The 25,653-nt window shown below is 46.3% G+C and overlaps 1 protein-coding gene across 5 annotated transcripts in view; it reads left to right on the plus strand.

Annotated features, from left to right (window-relative positions):
• The window catches only part of TUBGCP5 (tubulin gamma complex associated protein 5), a 123,080-nt gene that overhangs the window by 91,477 nt on the left and 5,950 nt on the right, over positions 1-25,653 (plus strand). For 3 of the 5 annotated variants that reach the window (XM_036355409.1, XM_036355410.1, XM_036355412.1), the window contains 7 exons: positions 402-590; positions 1,711-1,893; positions 12,032-12,116; positions 12,220-12,340; positions 12,780-12,949; positions 17,657-17,782; positions 18,373-18,461. In XM_036355409.1, the coding sequence (XP_036211302.1) occupies positions 402-590; positions 1,711-1,893; positions 12,032-12,116; positions 12,220-12,340; positions 12,780-12,949; positions 17,657-17,782; positions 18,373-18,461 (963 nt within the window). The remainder of the gene's footprint in view (positions 1-401; positions 591-1,710; positions 1,894-12,031; positions 12,117-12,219; positions 12,341-12,779; positions 12,950-17,656; positions 17,783-18,372; positions 18,462-25,653) is intronic. The other 2 variants (XR_004975103.1, XM_036355411.1) reach the window with 2 other exon arrangements.

Here is a 25,653-nt window from a genome sequence, read left to right on the forward strand (position 1 = left end):
GTTTATCCTCACCCGAGGATATTTTTTCCATTGATTTTTTTCTTTTTTTTTAAGAGAGAGAGTGGAAGGGAGGTGGGAGAGGGGTGAGAGAGAGAGAAACATGGATGTGAGAAAGACACATCAATTGGTTGCCTCCCACACAGGGCCGGGGATCGAGCCCACAACTAAGGCACATGCCCTTGACTGGAATTGAACTTGCAACTCTTCAGTCCATGGGCCCACATTCTAACCATTGAGTAACTAGCTAGGGCCACTCAAAGTATATTTTGAGGAAAAAGACTTTCTCTTTCTGTAATAGTTGGTAATTTAAGACTAACAATCAAAATGGTACTCTGGAGTTTAAGAAAATTCTCTTGACAGCTGCTCTTAAAAAGAAGTCTCATTTTTTTGTGTGTGTAAAGGTTGTATTTGGAACAGAGTGACTTTCACGAGAAGTTTGCTGGTGGAGATGTATGTATGGATAGATCCTCGGAATCTGTGACGTGCCAGACGTTTGAATTCACGCTGAGATCTTGCCTCTATCCCCATATTGACAAGCAGTATCTAGATTGCTGTGGAAACCTCATGCAAACGCTGAAAAAAGATTACAGGTATAAAGGAGTTCAGTTTTGGAAGTAGTCTGTAGTTTATTGTACTTTAAGAACAGTTGAGGTTATTTTAAAACCTGTATTTCAAGTTAAGTTTTATTAGAGTAGGAAATAGTTATGCAGTAAACAATTTTCTTTTGAAAGAATCAATTAAACATTAATGTTTTCTTAACTATGTTGTGAAATTTAATTTTTTGTTTCTGAGATGCTATCCCAAAAGAAAAACAGATAAAGCCTTTTGCACAAAATGCCCGTCACAAAATTTGCTATCAGAGTAAAAAACATGAAATTACCAGTTCTTTAAATTATGGCATATCTATAAATATGCCATATTCATATCATGTGTGAATTTTGTAAAGTTCATACAAATAATGTTTATACAGAGTATTTAATGACATATTTTGTTCTTAAAACTTAAAAAGCAGGATATCTATAATAATAAAGGCGTAATATGCAAATCAACCAAACAGCCAAACAGTGGAATGACCGTCCGGATGACCTTCTGGACAAAGCAGGGCTGTGAGGGCCTACTCTTGCACGAATTTCATGCATCGGGCCTCTAGTGCTATATAATGAGGACTATATATTTTTTAATGCATAGAAAAAAGACTAGGAAGAAATACCCCAAATATTAACAGTGGAAATTCACTATGAATAGTAGGATTTGGATTCACTTTTTTTTTTTTTTTAATCCTCACCGAAGGATATGTTTTCATTGATTTTTTAGAAGATGAGGGGTGGTGGGAGGGAGAGAGAAAGACAGAGAGAGAGAGAAACATTGATCAGTTGCCTCCTGTATGTGCCCCAACTGGCAATCAAACCTGCACCCTTTCAGTGTATGGGATGATGCCCAGCCGACTGAGCCGCACCAGCCAGGGCTGTATTCACTATTTTTTATTACACTTTTGTGGCTGCCCAGTGTTCTACGTGATGGAAAAATAACTTTCTGATTATTAAAATAAAGCACATGCTATTTTTGTTATTAACAATGTATTTAAGAGGCATTAGTGTCTCTGGTTTTACTCACTGTGGCATGGAAACCTGTTCCACTGGAAATGGTAGCATACAAGCCTATGACTGATGGAGAGTCCTGGCTCGTGTTGCTCATTTTCTCTCTCTTCAGGTTGGTGGAGTACTTGCAGGCCATGAGGAATTTTTTTTTGATGGAGGGTGGAGATACCATGTATGACTTCTACACATCAATTTTTGATAAAATAAGAGAAAAGGAAACCTGGCAAAATGTGTCTTTTCTTAACGTCCAGCTCCAAGAAGCAGTAGGACAGCGTTATCCTGAAGACAGTTCACGGTAAAATATGGGAGGCACCTATCCTATTCAATATTACAAAGTAATCCACGTGCCATGAACCCTTCTATGAATTTTTGTCGATATAATCTTATTTAATCTTCACAATAACCCTATGGATTTTGCTACTATTGTTTCACATATTGGAAAACCAAGGCCGCAGGAAGCTAAGTGACTTGCCCACTGAGCAAAAGGGGGTGCCGAGATGGGACTGTTCTGCTGTCAGGCTGTGCTGCTGTGGGCTGTGCCACCTCCCTGCCCAGGGGCTGTACCCTCCAGCCGCTGCCTGGCCTCCCTCATGATTGTCTCAGATGGTCTGTGGGAGCTCTGGCCTTGTGGACCCTCACTCCCGCCACACGCTGCTCAGACCAGGCTCAGGAGGGAGAGTAGATGGCACCGCTGGTGGGCAGAGTCGCATGCTTTCAACTCTTCCTCTTGCTGAGCAGCTGGGACAGGCCTGGGAGTTGGTGCCGCCAAGTCTTCGTAGTGCAGCGACCCCTTCCGCCCCATCATGCTCAGTCCCTTTCTCATTCCCCTTTGAAATAAATAACGATAATGGTTAACATGGCTGCGTGCACTTTTAAGGCATTATTCTCACAGCTATGCTGCTTACTGACCATCTGTTGCTAGTAGTAGATAGAATAATTTTTGTTTTCATTTCATTCTCTTACTACCTTTGATTCTTCCATAAAAACAGAATTTCATCAATTATGTAGTTAGTAAAAGCAGGATAACTGTTCAGTTATTTTCCAGATAAGAAATTAGTGCCCAGCACCCCCTAGAGCAGGGTGGGCAAACTTTTTGACTCGAGGGCCACAATGGGTTCTTAAACTGGACCGGAGGGCCGGAACAAAAGCATGGATGGAGTGTTTGTGTGAACTAATATAAATTCAAAGTAAACATCATTACATAAAAGGGTACGGTCTTTTTTTTCAATAGTTTTATTCATTTCAAATGGGCTGGATCCAGCCCGTGGGCCGCAGTTTGCCCACGGCTGCCCTAGAGGGAACCAGAGAAGTTTATGTTTTTCGATATCAGTAGAAACCCATGAATTTTGCTATTTTTAATAAGTTTTCATCTATGACATCCATTTTTAAAAAATATTTTTAGACAGGAAGGAAGGAAGAAGAAGAGAAAAACATCGATGTTAGAGAGAAACATGGATCCTGCACACCACCTACGGGGGTCGAGCTCAACACCGGGCCTGTGCCCTGTGTATGGGATGCCGCCCAACCAGCTGAACCACACTGGCCAGGGCTGCAGTCAGTCTTTTCTTGTTGCTCAGACTGCGCAGATCCAGTGCCTCTCACCAACTCTCGGCTGTTGGGAGCCTTCGGAGGCCCTCGGCTGGGTGCTGGAGCACACCCACTGGCCCTGGGTTGTCACCACTCTGGGCTCTCTGTGTGGACAGAGCTAGGCAACTTGTAGAAAGAGAGAAGGATGTAAGCTGTTATCGATGTTTTCAGTGGATGTTAAAATGACAGATTTCATTTCTATTTTCTTTTTTTTTTAAATTTTGTTTTATTGCTTAAAGTATTACAAAGAGTAGTACATGTGTCTCCTTTTTTTTTACCCCCCTTGCCATTCCCCCACCTTCCCATATCCCCCAGTGTCTTGTGTCCATTGATTATGCTTATATGCATGCATACAAGTCCTTCGGTTGATCTCTTACTACCCCCTCCCGCCCCCCAACCCTCCCCAGCCTTCCCACTGTAGTTTGACAGTCTGTTCGAGGCTGCTCTGCCTCTGTATCTATTTTTGTTCATCAGTTTATAATGGCCTTTATTATCCATAAATGAGTGAGATCATGTGGTATTTTTCTTTCATTGACTGGCTTATTTCACTTAGCATAATGCTCTCCAGTTCCATCCATGCTGTTGCAAATGGTAAGAATTCCTTCTTTTTTACAGCAGCATAGTATTCCATTGTGTAGATGTACCACAGTTTTCTAATCCATTCATCTGCTGATGGGCACTTAGGCTGTTTCCAGATCTTAGCTATGGTGAATTGTGCTGCTATGAACATAGGGGTGCATATATCCTTTCTGGTTGGTGTTTCTAGTTTCTTGGGATATATTCCTAGAAGTGGGATCACAGGGTCAAACGGGAGTTCCATTTTCAGTTTTTTGAGGAAACTCCATACTGTCTTCCATAGTGGCTGCACCAGTCTGCATTCCCACCAGCAGTGCACGAGTGTTCCTTTTTCTCCACATCCTCTCCAGCACTTGTCGTTTGTTGATTTGTTGATGATAGCCATTCTGACAGGTGTGAGATGGTACCTCATTGTCGTTTTGATTTGCATCTCTCGGATGATTAGTGACTTTGAGCATGTTTTCATATGTCTCTTGGCTTTCTGGATGTCCTCTTTTGAAAAGTGTCTATTTAGGTCCTTTAATGTTGGAGATTAAACCCTTATCGGTGATAACATTGGCAAATATGTTTTCCCATGTAGTGGGCTTTCTTGTTGTTTTGTTGATGGTTTCTTTTGCTGTGCATAAGCTTTTTATTTTGATGTAGTCCCATTTGTTTACTTTCTCTTTAGTTTCCAATGCCCTAGGAGCTGTATCAGTGAAAAAATTGCTTCGGCATATGTCTGAGATTTTGTTGCCTTTGGATTCCTCTAGTATTTTTTTAAATATATTTTATTGGTTTTTTACAGAGAGGAAGGGAGAGGGATAGAGAGTCAGCAACATCGATGAGCGAGAAACATTGACCAGCTGCCTCCTGCACACCCCCCACTGGGGATGTGCCCGCAGCCAAGGTACATGCCCTTGACCAGAATTGAACCTGGGACCCTTCAGTCCGCAGGCCGACGCTCTATCCACTGAGCCAAACCGGTTAGGGCTCCTCTAGTATTTTTATGGTTTCCCGTCTTACATTTAAGTACTTTATCCCTTTTAAGTTTATTTTTGTGTATGGTGTAAGTTGGTGGTCTAGGTTCATTTTTTTGCATGTATCTGTCCAATTTTCCCAGTACCATTTATTGAAGAGACTGTCCTGACTCCATTGTATGTTCTTGCCTCCTTTGTCAAATATTAATTGAGCATATTGGTTCAGGTTGATTTCTGGGCTCTCTATTCTATTCCATTGATCTATATGTCTGTTCTTGTGCCCAGGCAGTTTTGAGAACAGTGGCTTTGTAATACAGCTTGATATCTGGTATTGAGATCCCACCTACTTTGTTCTTCTTTCTCAGGATCGCTGCAGCTATTCAGGGTCTTTTTTTATTCCAGATGAATTTTTGGAGAGTTCTTTCTAGGTCTGTGAAATATGCCGTTGGTATTTTAATGGGAAGTGCGTTGAATTTATAGATTGCTTTGGGTAGTATGGACATTTTAATGATGTTGATTCTACCAATCCAAGAACATGGTATGTTCTTCCATCTGTTTATGTCTTCCTCTATCTCTATTTTCAACGTCCTGTAGTTTTCTAAGTAGATGTCTTTTACCTCTTTAGTTAAGTTTATTCCTAGGTATCTTAATTCTTTTGGTGCTATGGTAAATGGAATTGCTTTTTTAGTCTCTCTTTCTGTAAGTTCACTATTGGTGTATAGATATACCATAGATTTCTTGGCATTAATTTTGTATCCTTCTACATTGCCGAATTCATTTATTACGTCTAATAGTTTTTTGATGGAGTCTTTAGGGTTTTTTATGTACAATATCATGTCATCTGCGAATAAGGACAGTTTTACTTCTTCTTTTCCAATTTGGATGCCTTTTATTTCTTCTTCCTGTCTAATCGCAATGGCTAATACTTCCAGTACTATATCGAACAGGAGTGGTGAGAGTGGGCATCCCTGTCTTGTTCCTGTTCTTCTTTGATCTCATTGGTAACCCAATCAATATTTAATAACATGCTATTCAGCTTCGAAGTGTTTGAGTGTTTTGGATTGTTTTTATTGTACTTTATTTCTAATATTATGCCATTGTGGTCTGAGAAGATGCTTGGTATGATTTCAATCTTCTTGAATTTGGGGAAACTTTGCTTGTGACCCAGTATGTGGTCTATTTTTGAAAATGTCCCATGAGCACTTGAGAAGAACGTATATTCCGCGGCTTTGGGGTGAAGTGTTCTGAAGATGTCAATTAAGTCCATCTGGTCTAGTGAGTCATTTAGAATTGCTGTTTCTTTGCTGATTTTTTGTCTAGAGCAGCCGTGGGCAAACTATGGCCCGCGGGCCAGATCCGACCCATTTGAAATGAATAAAACTATTGAAAAAAAAGACCGTACCCTTTTATGTAATGATGTTTACTTTGAATTTATATTAGTTCACACAAACACTCCACCCATGCTTTTGTTCCGGCCCTCCGGTCCAGTTTAAGATCCCATTGTGGCCCTCGAGTCAAAAAGTTTGCCCACCCCTGGTCTAGAGGATTTATCCAGTGTTGTCAGTGGTGTATTAAAGTCCCCTACTATGACTGTATTGTTGTTGATCTCTATCTCTCCATTGATACCTTCCAGGAGTTATTTTTATGTATTTGGGTCCTCCTGCATTGGGTCCATATATGTTTATCAGGGTTATATCCTCTTGTTGTATCAATCCCTTTAGTATTAGGAAGTGGCCTTCCTTATCTCTTGTTATGGCCTTCACTTTGAGGTCCATCTTGTCCATTATAAGTATTGCTACCCCAGCTTTTTTTTTCATTTCCATTTGCCTGAAAGATATTTTTCCATCCCTTCACTTTCAGTCTGTGTGAGCCCCTTATTCTGAGGTGGGTCTCTTGTAGACAGCAAATGTATGGGTCATGTTTTTTTATCCATTCAGCCACTTTATGTCTTTTGATAGGAGCATTTAGTCCATTCACGTTTAAAGTTATTATTGTAAGGTACTTGTTTGTAGCCATTTTTATTTTTTGTGCCTGTGTTCTTTCTTAGCTTTTTATTTCTTGTTTTTACACCAGTCCCTTTAGCATTTCTTGCATTGCTGACTTGGTGGTGATAAACTCCCTTAACCTTTTTTTGTCTGTGAAGCTTCTTATTTCCCCTTCAATTTTGAATGATAGCCTTGCTGGATAGAGTATTCTTGGATTCAGTCCCTTGCTTTGCATCACTTTGTAAATTTCCGTGCATTCTTTTCTGGCCTGATGTGTTTCTGTTGAGTTATCCTTTGATAATCTAATGGGGGCGAGTTGAGCGTGGCTGCTGCTCCTTGGACAGGCGCGGGCTGTTCACGTGGCTTCTGCTCCTTGGATCGGTGCTGGCTGCACGCTGTTGCTGTTCCTCAGATGGGGCAGGCTGATCGTGAGGCTGCGGCTCTTTGGACAGGAGCTGGTTGCTTACAGAGCTACTTACTGCTCCTCTTACGGGTGTGGGGTGCTTGCGCAGCTATTGCTCTTCAGATGGCCGACAGGATGCTTGCCTGGCTGCTGCTCCTTGGGTGGGAGTGAGCTGTGCATGCGGCTGCTGCTCCTCAGATGCGGGCGGGATGCTCCCCCAGCTGCTGTTCATCGGACAGGTGCAGACTGTGTGGCTGCTGCTCCTTGGGCCGGAGTGAGCTGCACGTGCAGCTGTTGCTCCTCGTACGGGGGCTGTCTGCTCGCGTGGCTGCTGCTCCTTGGATGGAGGATGGGCTGCTTGCGTGGCTGCTTCTCTTCAGGCGGGAGTGAGCTGCATGTGTGTCTGCTGCTCCTCGGACCAGTGTGGACTGCGCAGGGCTGCTGCTCCTCAGACGTGGGTGGTCTGTTCATGTGGCTGCTGCTCCTTGGACTGGGGGAGGCTGGGCGGCTACTGCTCCTTATATGGGAGCGGGCTGCTTGCGGCAATGCTGTTCCTCGTATGGGTATGAGCTACTCACACTGCTACTGCTCCTCGTATGAGGGCAGGCTGCTCATGCGGCTGCTGCTCCTCGTATGGGGGCAGGCTGCTCATGCGGCTGCTGCTCCTCGTATGGGGGCAGGCTGCTCATGCGGCTGCTGCTCCTCGTATGGGGGCAGGCTGCTCATGCAGCTGCTGCTCCTTGGACGGGGGCAGGTTTCTCGCACACCTACTGCTCCTCAGACAGGAGGAGGGTGTGGGCTGCTCAGCTGCTGTTCCTCAGATGGGGGCGGGCTGCGTGGGGCTTCCGCTTCTCACTCGTGGGCAGGCTGCTCACGTAGTTTCTGCTCCTCGGACGAGGGAGTGGGCTGCTCACACAGTTGATAGCTGTTGCTCCTTGGACAGGAGTGGGCTGCTCACGTGTCTGCTGCTTGCATGGTTGCAGTGCCCTGGGCTGAGCCATTTCTATTTTCTTTGAATGTTATTAACACTTAAGGTAACAGACATTGGTTTTGTTCTATAGTAAATATTAATAGTTCCAAAGTAACAACAACAAGCCCCCAAAAACATGCTTGGGATTGTTTTCTTGTACTTCCGGTCATCTGCATTTCAAGATCAATGGGAATAGCTCTTCCTGTGATTAGACCAGCACTGACCAAGTGTTACAGTTTATTTTCTACTTTCATGAATCACTTCCACCTTAGTTCCTTTTTTTGTTTTTTGTTTTTGTTAATTCTCACTCAAGGATATTTTTTTCAGTGATTTTTAGAGAGAGTGGAAAGGAAGGAGAGGGGTAGGGAGGGAAGAGAGAGAAAGAAACATCCATGTAGAGACACATCAATTGGTTGCCTCCCACATGCTCCCCGACCAGGGCCGGGGATCAAACTGCAACACAGTTATGTGCCCCTTGGCTGGAATCAAACCAGTGACCCTTCAGTGTGTGCGTCGACACTCTAACCATTGAGCAACACCAGCCAGGGCAGTTCCATTTTGTTTTTGAATTAGGTAAAACAGCTATGAGTTCTTAAATTGAAATCACTGGTACAAAGGTACTTTTAGGGACACCTGGCTTCTGTTTCTGCCTTCCCTGTAGGTAATAATTTTTTTAGATTTTCTTTTACCCTTGTTATGTTTACTTTTTGGACCAAAAACGTGTACATGTATTCCTTTTCCTCTTTGCATGTTACATGAAATGCAGCACAGTCCACACTCTCCAACACCTGCTCGGTTTTCATATGTAAATAACACATCGCAGATTCGGTCCCCCCGCAGGCCAGGCAGTGTGTCGTTTCCCACTGACTGCTTTTGCCGTGTCCATTCAGCCCGCTGTCCCATAGGTGGGCACTGGGTTTCTAATCCTCGCTGAGCATGTGTGCCTAGCCTTGCACATTTCACCTCAGTGTAACTTGGAAGTAGATTTTTAGAGTGGGATTGCAGCGAAGAGTAAATGTGTGTGTGATTCTGCTGGATCCCACCAGATCCCTCCTCCCAAAGGCTGTATCTCCTCTGGTTCCCAGCAGTGTGCAGAGTGACTTTCTCCACAGCTTCACCCCCTCAATGTGTTGTCAAACTTTTGGATTTTTGCCATCTGCTGGTGAGAAATGGTATCTCAGTGTAGTTTTAATTCACATTTTTTAAATATGAGTGAGCTTTTTCATCTTTCCAAATGTGTATTTTTGCATTTCTCTGAAGAACAGCTTTCATATCTTTTGACACTATTTCTGTCAGTATCAGGTTGTTGGTCTTTATCATCTTTTTCCATTTTTAGGAGCTCTTTAGTTTGGTTTCCCTCTTTGACATTGGTCTTTTTATTCTGCTTACCATAGAATCATTTTTATTGCTGTTTAGTCATGCAGATTTTTTTAGTTTTATAACATAATAGTCTTTTTCTTATTACTCCTGGATTTTGAGTCATAGTTCTTGGTTTTACTCCCTTCCAGTTATATTTAAATTCACCGTCTTCCAATGTTTGAATTGATTTTTTACATTTATATATTAATTCATTTGGAATTTATCCAGCTAAATAGAAGAAATAGATCCAGCTTAATCTTTTTCCAAATGACTGGTTGGTTCTCATCCCTTATTTCTTTAAAAAAAACAAAAATGAAATCTTTCTTTTCCTCATTTATTTGAGGTATCCCTTTATCTTTAAATTTTCATATGTATTTGGACCTCTTTCTAGATTTTTCATTCTATTTCATTGTTCTTTTTATTTCTGTGCCCGTAGCATTTTGGTGTAATAGGGTTTTCCTGGCTATTCTTGCTTATTTATTTTTCTAAATGCACTTTATCTTCAAGTGTCTGGCTCTACAAAAACATAGATGCCATTTTTTTTTATTGATTTTAGAGAAGAAGGGTAAGGGAGAGAGAGAAACATCAATGATGAGAGAGAATCATTGATTGGCTGCCTCCTGCACGTCATGTACTGGGGAGCCTGCAACCTGGGCATGTGCCCTTGACCGGAATCGAACCTGTGACCCTTTAGTCCACAGGCCGCCGCTTTTATCCACTGAGCCAAACAGGCTAGGCCTACGACAGTGGTCAGCAAACTGCTGCTCGCGAGCCACATGCGGCTCTTTGGCCCCTTGAGTGTGGCTCTTCCACAAAATACCGACTTCTGCGCATGGGCCACGAAGTTTCAATCACACTGTACGTGCGCCCGCACGTGGTATTTTGTGGAAGAGCCACACTCAAGGGGCCAAAGAGCCGCATGTGGCTCGTGAACCGCAGTTTGCCGACCACTGGCCTAGGGCAAGGCATTTTTTTTTTTTTTTTTGAGATTGCATTCATTCATAGGTTAACTCGGGGCAAGGAGCCACCCACCCTTCCTCCTATGGCTTCCATGTGCTCTACATGTCTGTCTGCGCCCTCGGGCTTCCTGAGTCCCAGGGAGAATCTCCTGGGTTCAGCATCAAGGCCAAGGCTGTTCCCCACCTCGCACTCCTCCCTCAGCACTCGTTCCTGGGCAAGTCCCTTCCCTATTGAAGGCTTCATCAACCCCTAATGACCTGGAAATCAGTAGTTTAGCCCAAGTGTTTGCACAGCCAACACCTTTGACTGCTCGAATGTCACATATTCCTGTGTCTTCAGTGCTGCTCATCTGAAAGCTCCTCTCTGATGCCTCCTGACAGCTCTCAGCTTCTCCCCTTCCACTTGACCCCAAAGGCCACCAGAGTTGGTGGGCAAGCCAGCAACACCTGCATCCTCACACGCAGGCCCCTCACTGAGGCCTCGGGACAGATGTGTGAGGCTTCTCTGGGGAAGGAGTGGTTCTTGCTGCAACTCGGGCTCTCTGTGCACATCAACATGTGGGCACATCACGTTCTCCTCCCACAGGTTCCATCTTATGGTATGCAGTACTTCGGGTTTCCCAGAGCTGTATCTCCCACTCCAGGAGCAGTCCATGCCCACTGCCTGAAGGGACAAGCTCTCCCATTTGCAGGGCCTGGCATGGTTTACTCTCCTACAAAGCTCTGACTAGCCTGGCTCAGGCAGCATCCTGTGACTCCTCAGTGACAGGAGGGTGACTTGCATGGTTGCTCTGGGGGTGAGCCCCTGGGGGCAAACAAGAGGTCTATCATCTGCTTAGCTTGGCACCTGATGAGGTATTCAGTGGGTGCCTACTTAGTACTTAGTAGATGCTTGTATAACAAACTTAAGAGCTAAAAAATTCTGACTAGTGCCTAAGACATGGAATGAATGGGCTAATTCATACATGGCAGCCCACCCGCCCTGCCTTCCGTGGCCTGCTCCCGGGCTCATTACTCGGGGCCCCGCCACCCCCGAGCGCTGCGTGGTTTCTCAGTCACTGCCAGACGTGGGGGAGTGACAGCAGGGCACTCTGTGCCCACACGGTGCCTGGCACAGGGACATTCCAGTAGCTGTGGTAGCTGCTTTCTATCGAGAGTCACATTCAAACCAGTGTTAGGGATGAGTGGATAAAATGAGCATGACACCGTGCTTTCGGGGCAGACCTCACTTCACACACACACACACACACACACACACATACACACACATACACTCTCAGGGAGAGCAGAGGTTTGCTTCTAAGCCCGTTGCCTGCATTTTTTCAGAGTTAAGCACCCTGCCTTTGTCTCTCCCTAATTAACCTACGACCATTGTGAAGTGTCTCTTCTCTTTTATAGGTGAATTCAGTATTTGAAAACTTGTCCCTCTTATTTCCAAAGCCAAATTCCTATTCTGGAATATATGTCAGAAAATATGCCTTTCTTGGCATATTTGCACACCTTTTATGAAATACTGTGTCTTTTTCTGGAATACAATGTAAATAAAATAAATGTTAAAGTAATGTGTGTTTTTTTTTAAAGAGCATTTTTATATGAGCATATTTTCACAACCTAAAACTAAATTTCTTTATCTAGTCTATCTATATCTTTTGAAAATGTGGACACAGCTAAGAAGAAACTCCCTGTTCACATTTTAGATGGCCTGACTCTGAGCTATAAGGTAAGTGCTGGTCCTCTTTGTAAGAACATTGCTTTCTGTTAAAATGAGAATGTGCCTGTGATGGGTTACTTTCTATTCTAATTTTCTGTTCTTGTTTTCGTAGGTCCCATGGCCTGTGGACATTGTTATAAGTTCAGAATGTCAAAAAATTTATAATCAGGTGTTCCTTCTCCTACTGCAAATAAAATGGGCAAAATACAGTCTGGATGTTTTACTATTTGGTGGTAAGATTTGTTTTCTGCAGATAAATTATCATTTAATTTTAGCCCTGAAAAGAGGTTGGTATATACGAGTACCAAAATGACATGTATTCATAGCAGCATTTTTACAGATGTCAGAATTGATGTCCCTGAATGAAATACCAGATATATATATACAGTTAACCTGAAATACAACAACTTGATTAGGAATTTAGCCAGAATAATGACTCATCTTAGGTAATGTGAAAATTCTAATGACAAGTCATGGGACTTTGCATATACATTTTTGATAACAGCAATCATCCAGGTGATACAGAAACTTCTCAGAGCTTAACTTCCAGAGACTCTGAAGGGGGTGTCCCTGCCATCCACATGGTGACCACGGGCTGAGGACCTCCCCTGAGCAGGAGGGCCAGCTTGGAGTGGAGCTTGTCCCCCACACTGCTCTTTGAATCCTTTACAGAACTAGCTGGACAGCCACCACTGCAGGACGGGCTTTTGTGTGGACAGGAAATGGCTGCCCAGTTTGGACCACAGAAGAAACCAGTGAGGCAGCAGATTCATCGCATGTTCCTCTTGCGCGTGAAGCTCATGCACTTTGTGAACAGCTTGCACAACTACATCATGACCAGGGTTCGTATCTGTTTATAGAGAACTACAGGCCTGGTGCACGACATTTGTGCACTGGGGTAGGGAGGTCTCTCAGCCCGGTCTGCACTCTTTCATGGTCTGGGAGCCCCTCAGGGGATGTGCAACTGATGGCTTAGGCCCGCTCCCCGCAGTCGGACACCCTCAGTCAGCACTGCCGTGGAGGCAGGCTGCTGCGCTCTCCAGGCATCAGCCCGGCATGTGGCTGAGGAGCGCACTGACCACCAGAGGGCAGCTCCTGCGTTGAGCATCTGCCCCCTGGTAGTCAGTGCTCGTCGTTCCGCTGTTCGGTCGATTTGCGTATTACCCTTTTATTATATAGGACTAGAGGCCCGGTGCACAAAAATTTGTGCACTCGGCAGGGAGAGGGGTCCCTCAGCCCAGCCTGTGCCCTCTTGCAGTCTGGGACCCCTCAGGAGATAACGACCTGCTGGCTTAGGCCTGATCCCGGTGGCAGAGGGCAGGCCCAATCCCTAGGTGCAGCCCCTGGTCGGGCTCAGAGCAGGGCTGATTGGGGTGCCACCCCTGTCATGCACAGAGCAGGGCGGATCGGGAGGTTGCGATGCCACCCCTAGTCACGCTCAGGGTAGGGCCGATTGGGGGGTTGGGGCACCGCCCCCTGTCACACTCAAGGCAGGGTCGATAGGGAGGTTGCGGCGCCACCCATCACACACACAGCAGGGCCGATCAGGGAGTTGAGGAGCTCCCCCCTGTCACGCACAGAGCAGGGCCCATCAGGGGGTTGGGGAGCTCCCCCCTGTCACGCACAGAGCAGGGCCGATTAGGGGGTTGAGGAGCTCCCCCCTGTCACACACAGAGCAGGGCCTATCAGGGGGTTGGGGAGCTCCCCCCTGTCACACTCAGGGCAGGGCCGATGGGGGGGGTGGGTTGGGGTGCCGCACCCTGTCACACACAGAGCCGCAGGGCGATTAGAGGGTTTGGTCGCTGCCCCTGTCACGCTGATCCGGTGCTGGGAGGCCTCGCGGCTCTGCTGATCCCGGTGCTGGGAGGCATATTACCCTTTTACTATATAGAATAGAGGCCTAGTGCATGGTTGGGGGCCGGCTGGTTTGCCCTGAAGGGTGTCCTGGATCAGGGTGGGGGTCCCCACTGGGGTGCCTGGCCAGCCTGTTTGAGGGGCTGAGGGCCCTTTTCAGACTGGCGGGTGACTGAAGCTCCCAACCTGTCCTTTTTTCCTTTTTTTTAAATTCTGGGCCAGCTTTAGCTCTGAGGCTCGGCTCCAGCTATGAGACCTCCGCTGCTGAAAGCAGGTTTCTGTACTTTGTTTACCTTCTGTATTTGAAACAATGTTGCGGTACTGCTGGCTGAAGCCTGGGGTTTTGTTTAGCTTCTATATTTGTTACAGTGTTGCTTAGAGTGCAGCTGAGAGGCCGGCAAGGCAGGCGGGGAAGCTTGGCTTCCTCCGTCACTGAAGCAAGCAAGCCTCCCTGTTCACATCAGCTGCCTGGCTGCCGACCGCCATCTTGGCTGGCAGTTAATTTGCATATTGCCCTGATTAGCCAATGGGAAGGGTAGCGGTCGTACGCTAATTACCATGTTTCTCTTATTAGATAGGACTAGAGGCCCGGTGCACAAAAATTTGTGCACTTGGGGGGGTTAGGGGGGGTCCCTCAGCCCGGCCTGTGCCCTCTCGCAGTCTGGGACCCCTCGGGAGATAACGACCTGCTGGCTTAGGCCTGCTCCCAGGTGGCAGAGGGCAGGCCCAATCCCTAGGTGCAGCCCCTGGTCAGGCTCAGAGCAGGGCCGATTGGGGAGTTGGGGCACCACCCCCTGTCATGCACAGAGCAGGGCAGATTGGGAGGTTGCAATGCCACCCTCAGTCATGCTCAGGGTAGGGCCGATTGGGGGGTTTGGGCACCGCCCCCTGTCACACTCATGGCAGGGTCGATGGGGAGGTTGTGGCACCACCCCCTGTCACGCACAGAGCAGGGCCGATCAGGGGGTTGAGGAGCTCCCCCCTGTCACTCACAGAGTAGGGCCGATAGGGGAGTTGGGGCACCGCACCCTGTCACACTCAGGGCAGGGAGGATCAGGGGGTTGGGGCGCCGCCCTCTATAACCCACAGAGCAGGGCCGATCAGGGGGTTGGGGGCCGCCACTGTCACACTCAGGGCAGGGCCGATGGGGAGGTTATGGCTCTACCCCATCACACACAGAGCAGGGCCCGTGGGGGTGGGGGGCTTGGGGTGCCCCCCTCTATCACCCACAGAGCAGGGCCGATCATGGGGTTGGGGCGCCGCCACTGTCACACTCAGGGCAGGGCCGATGGGGAGGTTATGGCTCTACCCCGTCACACACAGAGCAGGGCCAGTGGGGGGGGGAGTGGGGTTGGGCGCCGCACCCTGTCACACACAGAGCAGGGCCGATCAGGGGGTTGAGGCACTGCACCCTGTCACACACAGAGCCGCAGGGCAATCAGGGGTTTGGGGAGCTCCCCCCTTTCAGGCACAGAGCAGGGCTGATCAGGGGGTTGGGACGCCTTCCCTTGTCACGAACAGAGCAGGGCAGATAGGGAGGTTGTGGCCCCGCCCCCTGTCACACACAGAGCCGCAGGGCGCCCTTTTACTATATAGGATAGAGGCCTGGTGCATGGGTGGGTCTGGCTGGTTTGCCCTGAAGGGTGTCCTGGATCAGGGTGGGGGTCCCCACTGGGGTGCCTGGCCAGCCTGGGTGAGGGGATGATGGCTGTTTACAGCTGGTCACACACCCTTCAGGGTGGGGGTCCCCACTGGGGTGCCTGGCCAGTCTGGGTGAGGGGCTGAGGGCTGTTTTCAGGCCAACTGAAGCTCCCAACTGCTCCTTTTTTCTTTTTTTTTTCTTTATTCTGGGCCAGCTTTAGCTCTGAGGCTCCAGCTCTTAGGCCTCCGCTCCTGAAAGCAGGTATCTGGTTTGTTTCGGTTCTATAATCGAAACATTGTATAACTCCAGCTCTGAGATCCCGGGCTCGCTGAAAGCAGGTTTCTGGGGTTTTGTTTAGCTTTTATATTTGGTACAATGTTTCTTAAACTGCAAGCTCAGAGACGGGCAAGGCAGGCAGGGAATGTTGGAGTCCTCCCTCACTGAAGCAAGCAAGCCTCATGTTAGTTTCAAGCTGCCTGGCTGCTGGCCGCCATCTTGGATGGCAGTTAATTTGCATATCTCGCTGATTAGCCAATGGGAAGAGTAGCGATCGTACTCCCATTACCATGTTTCTCTTTTATTAGATAGGATTCCTTCCAACAGTCATACACCCAGAGGAGCCCACCACATACTCATAGACTGTAAATGTAAAAATAGCCCCTAGGACAGTTGTTCTCAACCTTCCTAATGCCGCGACCCTTTAATACAGTTCCTCATGTTGTGGTGACCCCCAACCATAAAATTATTTTCGTTGCTACTTCATAACTGTAATTTTGCTACTGTTATGAATTGTAATGTAAATATCTGATATGCAGGATGTATTTTCATTGTTACAAATTGAACATAATTAAAGCATAGTGATTAATCACAAAAACAGTATGTAATTATATATGTGTTTACGATGGTCTTAGGCGACCCCTGTAAAAGGGTCATTCGACCCCCAAAGGGGCGCGACCCATAGGTTTTGAACTGCTGCCCTAACAGTGACAGTGGGGTCGGGAGAGGGTGTTTTTGAGACCTGTGTCCCATCGGCCCTCCTGTCCACAGGGACGGGCACAGACAGCGCCCTCTTTTGGAGTTGCCTTCCTACCTGCTGCAGGAGCCTCTGAACTTGATCAGTGTCGACAGCTGCCCCTGGAAATCACTTCAGTTTTGAGTAGCAGCCAGAATCTGTCAGGCTAGTGTGGAGTGTCAGGAGGAAGAACCATATACTCTTTTCTTTTCTTTTCTTTTCTTTTCTTTTCTTTTCTTTTCTTCAAAACAAGAAACTTCATTACAGTGTAAATATTTCTTACACATCTTAGAACTAGCTCAAGAGGAAGTTCTGAGTGTGGTACTCGGCTATTTGAATGATGGCTGCATTACTGGAGGGCAGGACTCATTTGGGGTTTCAGATGGTTGCCAAAAACACTTCTAGTCATACTATCTCTAGGTTCTAAAATCCACTCTGTGGGGTGAAGTGAGTCCTCCCAAGCCTCCATGTCGGAACTGCTGCTCTCTGCCTCCTGGGCCTGCAGCATGGCCTTCTAAGCGCCGGCCTCGGCCTCCAGTGCTGAGGAAGTGGCAGGAGGATCAGGTGTGCAGTTGTGAGTACAGGAAGCAGTTTATTCCCGTATCATTATTTATTAATTATTGTAGCATTTGTTTGTATTACAACTGTAAACTTACTTTGCCCACCTCTATATAGACAATGGAACTTAGAAAAACTTGTTCAATTTACCTGATAATTTTTTTCTTTTCCTTTTTCAAAAAAATTAGTGTATTCCTAGCCACTTTGGCTTGGTGGATAGAGTATCTGCCTGTGGACGGAAGGGTCACAGGTTCAATTTCAGTTAAGGGCATGTGTGCAGGTTGCAGGCTTGATCCCCAGGAGGGAGTATGTGGGAGGCAGCCGATCAAGGATTCTCATCACTGATGGTTCTATCTCTCCTTTTCTCTTCTTCTCTGAAATCAATAAAAATATTTTTTAAATAAAATAAAAGAAAGTTTTGTGTGGGGTTACACATGTTCTCCAAGAAGAAATCTGATTATACTTTGATCTTTCTCTTCCAAGATTCTTCACAGTACAGGGTTGGAATTTCAACATCAAATTGAGGAAGCCAAGGATTTAGATCAATTGATTAAAATTCACTATAGATATTTGTCAACCATCCATGATCGATGTCTGCTAAGAGAAAAGGTACGTGAGACGGGACGTCACCTGTAATATTGTCCACTGAGGTGGGAATGAAGCTGAGCAAGGGACGTTGCTTCTTGGCTTTGGAATTTTATAGTTATTAGGTTTCTGTTCTGTAGAATATTCTTTAAGGAAAGACCAGACCACATGAAGTTACAAATTTAGAGAAACCGTGAGAATTCTGTTGCCAGCCTGGCCTCACCCTGCTCTGCGTGTAGAGTCAGTTGGAAATTTTTATCTGCACATGTGGCATAAAAGTGCTTTATTCAGGAAGTGCACCCACCTTAGTGTGAATATTGGGATGAAGTCCTCTTACAGCCATTGGGAATGCTTGCCTCGTTTCACTGGTGAATTTCAGTGACTGTCCGAAGAAACGGGTCGGATTGTGCTGGCACCACCTGTGCTGCGGGTGCTGCGTGTGTAGCCAGGCCCAGTGCGCTTTTTTCCAAGCCAGGCACCCTTTCTCCTGCGCAGCACGCAGTCGTTGTGCTAAGGGACTTCCTTGGTGACTGAGTGAGGTAAAAGTTTTGGTGTCAGGATCCAAACACAGTTACCGAGACGGTGATCTGTCTGTCCGTGGCTTTGATCTGCAGGTCAGCTTTGTGAAGGAAGCCATCATGAAGGTGTTGAACTTGGCTCTCATGTTTGCAGATGGCTGGCAGGCAGGCCTTGGGGCTTGGCAGTAAGTATGTGGCTTATGGAATCTCTGTGCTGTAAGTGTTTTCATTGGCTCCATCCTGAGAGTTCTTTTTCATCTTGGCAACACATCGCATACCACATAGTTAGGGGGAAAATTGAATAATCTGCTCACCTAAACTAGGCAACATCAGGATTGTGCGATTCTTTTGTGAGCAGTAAAATAATAAGAAAAACTTAAAGTCTTTTAATGAGGACAGATATCCTTAGATTACATTCATGTTTTGTTAGATTTTTATTGTCGATGCTTAAGACATACATAGAAGTAGAGAGAAAAGGACAGCCCGGACCCGAGGCGCCCTCACTCCGCCTCAGCAGTCGCCAGCTGTAACTGGTTCTGCTCACTGCTCACCCACTCACACTTAATGGATTTTAAAGCAAATTCTAGGAGCCATGCTACACTAGTCCCAAATTATATTTCAGATGAGCCTTAGAAGAATGATTCTGTATTTGATGTGTGGGGTGTTCATGACTCCCGTCAGCACATGGAGGGCAAGCGCCCTGTGAGCAAAGGGTGCGAGGACCAGGAGCTCGCCTGCCTGAGCACCCTGCCATGTCCTCACTGTGAGCTCAAATGTACAGCTGAGCAGTTTGTTTTTCTCTGCCTGGTTCATAAAATTAATGTAATGCTGCAATTAATTGCTTATTTTTATTTTTCAATTACAGTTGACCTTCAACATTATATTAGTTTCAGGTGTGCAGCATACTAGTTAGACATTTGCATGCCTTATAGACGGATCCCCCCAATGTGATGCTGCTGCCGTTACTTCCCTAAATGAAAAGTGCGGGTCCCACTGACTGGTTGTTGTGATAACAGCTTGTCCTTAACCTGTGAGGCGAGAGGATGTTGTGCTGATCTATTTTAAATCTTGGCCTGTGACTATATCAGAATACTCTGGCTGTATAAACTAAGATGACAGGTAAAATTCATGATTGCAGGCATGGAAATGGAAGTCTTACTGGCTTCATTATTGCCATCTCAGAGTATATAAAGTATATTTCTCTTCCTGTGTAACGGGTGGAGAAAAAATAACACTGCTGCATATGCTTTGATTAAAATTGAACAGTTTCCATTTCTTCAGCGAGCCGATTGCAAGAAAAAAACAGGTGCCTGGCCGGGTGACTCAGTTGGGGCACCATACCGTGCACCGAAAAATTTCGAGTTTGATCCCCAGTTGGGACGCATACAAAAGGAACCTTATCAATGTTCTTCTCTCTCTCTCTCTCTCTTCTCTCTCTCTCTCTCTCTCTCTCTCTCTCTCTCTCTCTCTCTCTCTCTGTCTCTCTCTCCCTCCCTCCCTCCCTGCTTCCCTCCCTCCCTCCCCCTTCCTCTCTTTCTCTTGAGCCTGGCTGGTATGGCTCAGTGGTTGAGCATCAGCCTATGAACCACAAGGTCACAGGTCAATTCCTGGTCAGGGCACATGTCCTGGTTGTGGGCTCGATCCCCAGTAGGGGACATCAGGAGGCAGCCAATCAATGATTCTCTCTCATTGTTTATGTTTCTATCTCTTTTCCCTCTCCCTTTCTGAAATCAATTAAAAAAAAAAAAAAGAGTCGTATTAGTTTCAGATCCTTGCTTTTCATTACTTTGCATACTTCATGTTGTTCCCTTCTTGCCTGTAGTGTTTCTGTTGAGAAATCAGCTGACAACCTTATGGGATCCCCCTTGTAAGTAACTGTCTATCTCTTCCTGCCCTTAAGATTCTCTCTTTTTTTCTTTAATATATTTTTATTGATTTCAGAGACAGGAAAGGAGAGGGAGAAAGAGATAGAAAGAACAATGATGAGAGAGAATCATGATTAGCCTCCCCCTGCATACCCCACACTGGGGATTGAGCCCACAACCCAGACATATGCCCTGACCGGGAATTGAACTATGACCTCCTGGTTCATGGGTCCACCTACAACCACTGAGCCACATCGGCCAGGCTGGGCATTGTTTCTTTGTCTCACCATTTTAGTTATCCCTTTCTGTGTATGTCTGTGTATTAAATAGAATTCCTATGACTCCCTGTCTTTATGATGTGGCCTTTGGTAGTAAATGTCCTGTGGGACCCGGTGTGTGGTTTCCTTGAACTCCTAAGCTGGATGCTAGGGGTGTCCCTTTTGTGTGTTATTTGGGCTCTGGTATTGTAATTGGGTCGGATCTCCTTTCAGGCTGGCTGACTACAAGGCTCACCCCTGACCATGTTGTGTGAGCTGTTGTACAGTGCTCTCAACTCAAAAGAAAACATAAGCTTGCTCTAGCTGGTTTGGCTCAGTGGATAGAGCATCAGATTGCGGACTGAAGGGTCCCAGGTTCGATTCCGGTCAAGGGCAAATGCCTGTGTTCTGGGCTCGATTCCCAATAGGAGGCATGTAGGAGGCAGCCGATCAATGATTCTCTCTCATCATTGATGTTTCCATCTCCCTCTTTCTCCCTTCCTCTCTGAAATCAATAAAAATGTTTTGTTTTGTTTTTTAATTGATTAAATCTTTATTGTTCAGATTATTACATTTGTTCCTCTTTTTTCCCCCCATAACTCCCCTCCTCCCAGTTCCCGCCCCACCCTCCACCCTCACTCCCCACCCACTGTCCTCATCCATAGGTGCACGATTTTTGTCCAGTCTCTTCCCGCATCTCCCACACCCCTTTCCCCCCCAAGAATAGTCAGTCCATTCCCTTTCTATGTCCCTGATTCTATTATGATCACCAGATTATTTGTTCACTTGATTCTTAGATTCACTTGTTGATAGATGCATGTTTGTTGTTCATAATTTGTATCTTTACCGTTTTCTTCTTCTTCCTCTTCTTAAAGGATACCTTTCAGCATTTCATATAATACTGGTTTGGTGGTGATGAACTCCTTTAGCTTTTCCTTATCTGTGAAGCTCTTTATCTGACCTTCAGTTCTGAATGATAGCTTTGCTGGATAAAGTAATCTTGGTTGTAGGTTCTTGGTATTCATCACTTTGAATATTTCTTGCCATTTCCTTCTGGCCTGCAAAGTTTCTGTTGAGAAATCAGCTGACAGTCGTATGGGTATTCCCTTGTAGGTAACTGAGTTTCTTTCTCTTGCTGCTTTTAAGATTCTCTCTTTGTCTTTTGCTCTTGGCATTTTGATTATGATGTGTCTTGGTGTGGTCCTCTTTGGATTCCTTTTGTTTGGGGTTCTCTGCGCTTCCTGGACCTGTAAGTCTATTTTTTTCACCAGGTGGGGGAAGTTTTCTGTCATTATTTCTTCAAATAGGTTTTCAATATCTTGCTCTCTCTCTTCTTCTGGCACCCCTATAATTCGGATGTTGGTACGCTTGAAGCTGCCCTAGAGGCTCCTTACACTATCTTTGTATTTTTGGATTCTTTTTTCTTTTTTTTTTTTTCTTTCTTTTTTTAAATATATTTTATTGATTTTTTACAGAGAGGAAGGGAGAGGGATAGAGACTTAGAAACATCGATGAGAGAGAAACATCGATCAGCTGCCTCCTGCACACCCCCTACTGGGGATGTGCCCGCAACCAAGGTACATGCCCTTGACCGGAATCGAACCCGGGACCCTTCAGTCCACAGGCCGACGCTCTATCCACTGAGCCAAACCAGTTAGGGCTGGATTCTTTTTTCATTTTGCTTTTCTAGTTGGGTGTTTTTTGCTTCTTCGCATTTCGAATCTTTGACTTGATTCTTGTGCTCCCCTGGTCTGCTGTTGGGTGTCTGTATAATATTCTTTATTTCAGTCAGTGTATGCTTAATTTCTAGTTGGTTCTTTATCACAACATCGAGGGTCTCATTAGATTTCTTGAGGATCTCACTACATTTATCGGTGGTCTCACCAGTCTTTTCGAAGGCCTTACTAAGTTTATCGGCAGCTTCTAGACAGTTCTTGAGAGACCTTAAAAGTGTGGTTTTGAGCTCTATATCTTCCATTTCTGACATTTGCGTCCTGTTTCTTTGTCTCTGCATTTTTTTTTTATCTTTTCTGGTGCACCCCCTAGTGGTCTTTGTGTGCAGTCTTGTAGTTAAGCCTTGATTGTTGTCGGCAATACCGGGGGTGATTTGACCTCCAGGCTAACTGGCTATGAGAGTCAGCTGTGTCTGTAGTGGGAGAACTTCTGTGCTGGATCTCTAGGGCGGTGCTAATCTAGCGTTTGCCTGAGGCTATCTGGCAAATGGCTCTGCGCAGGGCTTGGGTGGGGCGGGTCCCCGGGGATCTACAGGGCTGGCGGAGGGAGCAGTTATGGCTGCTCTCAGTTCCGTCCCTAGGGGCTCTGCCTCACAGAGTCCCAGCAACCGCTGCAAACCTCGGAGAGAAAGCTGCCTTCGAGTTCTGACCAAAGCCAGAGAGTCCCGCTTCTCCCGTTTGAGTCTGGGTCCCTAGAGACTCGCCCAGATCTGGAGCTCAGAGTCTGAAACTCCCTCCCAATTGAAAACAACAACCGCGCCCTCCGCCGCCAGCCCGGTCGCGCACACTCCACACCTGAGTATTTCACTTCAGCACTGCGCCTCCTCTGAGTCTGGGTATGATATTCTCTTTCCTCCTAGTTGTAGAATTTCCACTCAGCCAGCCTTCCTGTGGTTCTGGATGATGTCCGTTCCGTCTTTTAGATGTATTTTTGATTGGTTGTTTGAGGCAGCAATCTCCGGCATTAACCTATGCCACCATCTTGGTTTTTCTCCAAAAATGTTTTTATAAAATTAAAATTAAATCAATAAAAACGTTTTTTTAATAAAAGCCCTCGCTGGTTTGGCTCAGAGGATAGAGTGTCGACCTGTGGACTGAAAGGTATCAGGTTTGATTCTGGTCAAGTGTACATGCCCAGGTTGCAGACTCGAACCCCAGGAGGGGATGTGCAGGAGGCAGTCGATCAATGATTCTCTCATCATTGATGTTTCTATTTCTCTCTCCTTTCTGAAATCAATAAAAATATACTTTAAAAAAAAAAGAAAATATAAGCAAAACAAAAACACAAAAGAACCCAACAATAACAGCAAAATTAACCACAAAAGAAGAGAGAATTAGGAGAGAGAAGAGAACAAGAATAATAATAAAAGAAAAATATATATATAATAATAAAATAAAAAGAATATTAGAAGAGAATAGGGGAAAAGAAAAATTATGAAAGTAAAAAAGGAATCTGGCTGGTGTGGCTCAGTGGTTGAGCATCAACCTATGAACCAGTAGGTCACAGTTCAATTCTCAGTCAAGGGGCATGTCCAGAGTGCAGGCTCGCCCTTCAGTAGGGGGCATGCAGGAGATAACCTGTCAATGATTCTCTCTAATCATTGATAGAGTTAGGAAAGGAAAGAAAAAAATAAGAAATGTGAAAGAAACAAAAGAGAAAATCCTATATAATAAAACCCTAATATACAAATTAACCAAACGGCAAATGACCGGTCGCTATGACACACACTAACCACCAGGGGGAAGACGCTCAACGCAGGAGCTGCCCTCTGGTGGTCAGTGCACTCCCACAGGGGGGAGCACCGCTCAGCCAGAAGCTGGGCTCACAGCTGGTGAGCACAGTGGCAGTGGCAGGAGCCTCTCCTGCCTCCGCGGAAGCGCTAAGGATGTCTGACTCACAGCTTAGGCAGGGAGCAGGCCTAAGACATCAGTTGGACATCCCAGGAGGGCTCCTGGACTGCGAGAGGACGCAGACCTGGCTGAGGCCACCCTCCCCCCCCCCCCCCAGTGCATGAATTTTGTGCAATGGGCCTCTAGTAGAATAATAACACCAAAGCATTAAAAATGAGAAAATAATGAAAAATAAAAAAAATAATAATTGGAGTTCATCCCAGTAGACTTTAGTGCCTGCTAGGATTTCCCTTTAGATCCTGCCCTAATGTTGTGTAAGGCTGTTTTGTATGCCAATTTCAGGCCTCCTGGGAGGTACTTTTGTGCTAGCCAATGTCAGAAGCTGTCAACATTTGGGTCTCAGCATCCTGTTCAAAGTGTGATGCAATCCACAGCATGTTGCTGCCTCCACTGGGCTTGTCTGCCCTCAGGAAGGGCCAAGCTGAGCTCCTATTTTAGCAGCACGAAGTCAGTGGTGGGTCAGCACATATTCAGACTTCAGAGAAGATGGTGGGTGTGTTCCCACCATCTGAGTCTGTCCTGGAATATTTCCCTACTGCAGCAGGGTGGAGCCTCTTAGCCAGGCCTGGGAGATCTTCCAGAAGCCAGGAGTTTCTCTCAGCTCTCCTGTGAGAGGGAAGCATCAGCCAGGTTCCAGGAGTGTGGGGGCAATAGCCCCACCCCAAAGCCAGTCACTGTTGCTCCCTGAGCCTGGTGCCTCCTCAGCAGGGGTTAAGATGCAGGGTGGGACAAGCTGGACTTGAGAAAGCGGGATGAGCTGGATTTCTTAGGGTGGGACATTTGCCTTTCCTCAGACTTCTGCTGTTGGGAGGGGATGGGGGGGTTGCATCTCTCAGGAAAAATGTTTGCTGTGACCCAGCACAGGTATCCCAATCCCCCATGACTCTCCCCAATTCCTTCCACCCCAGTCTCTCCTCAGGCAACTCCAGTCCACATTGCCCTCGCTCCACCAAAACCTAGGGCGAGTGTCTGGGAACGAAAAATCCTGTGTGCCAGCCCTTGCAAGAAGTTGCATTGTCTCCAGGAGACTCAGCTCTCCCGAGCAGATAGAAGCCCTGCTGCGGGATGCAGCATAGATGGCCGTTCCCAGCTTTGGCTGCCCCTGCTGGGGAGCCCAGCCTGGAGTCCAGGCCTTTCTCCTCTCAGGGGGAGCCCCTGGCAGCCAAGACAACCCTCCTCACCTTTGGCCTACCTCTCCTGGGAGCTGGGCCAGCCCCTCTCTTGACCCCACCCTTCCAGTCTCTAGGTGGTTTCTGCTCTGAAGTTGTTAAATCATTTTTAAATTTAGGGTTTTATATCTTTAATGTGTTATTTCAAAAGGAAGATATGCTTGTGAAAAGTAAAAATACAGAAGTGAATAATAGGGAAAGGAATTTCCTGTGACCCCAGATCTAGAACTCGGTAGTACTATCCTGAAACATGATTTATGTCGAGCCCGGCAGGAGTGGCTCAGTGCTTGAGCATCGATCCATGAACCTGGAGGTCACGAGTTCAGTTCCTGGTCAGAGTACATGCCTGGGTTGCAGGCTCCATCCCTAGTTGGGGGCGTGCAGGAGGCAGCTGATCAATGATTCTCTCTCAACATTGAGTCTTTTTCCCTCTCCCTTCCTC

Source organism: Myotis myotis, unplaced genomic scaffold (assembly GCF_014108235.1).
Source record: "Myotis myotis isolate mMyoMyo1 unplaced genomic scaffold, mMyoMyo1.p scaffold_m19_p_22, whole genome shotgun sequence".
In the NCBI taxonomy this organism is placed as follows: domain Eukaryota; kingdom Metazoa; phylum Chordata; class Mammalia; order Chiroptera; family Vespertilionidae; genus Myotis; species Myotis myotis.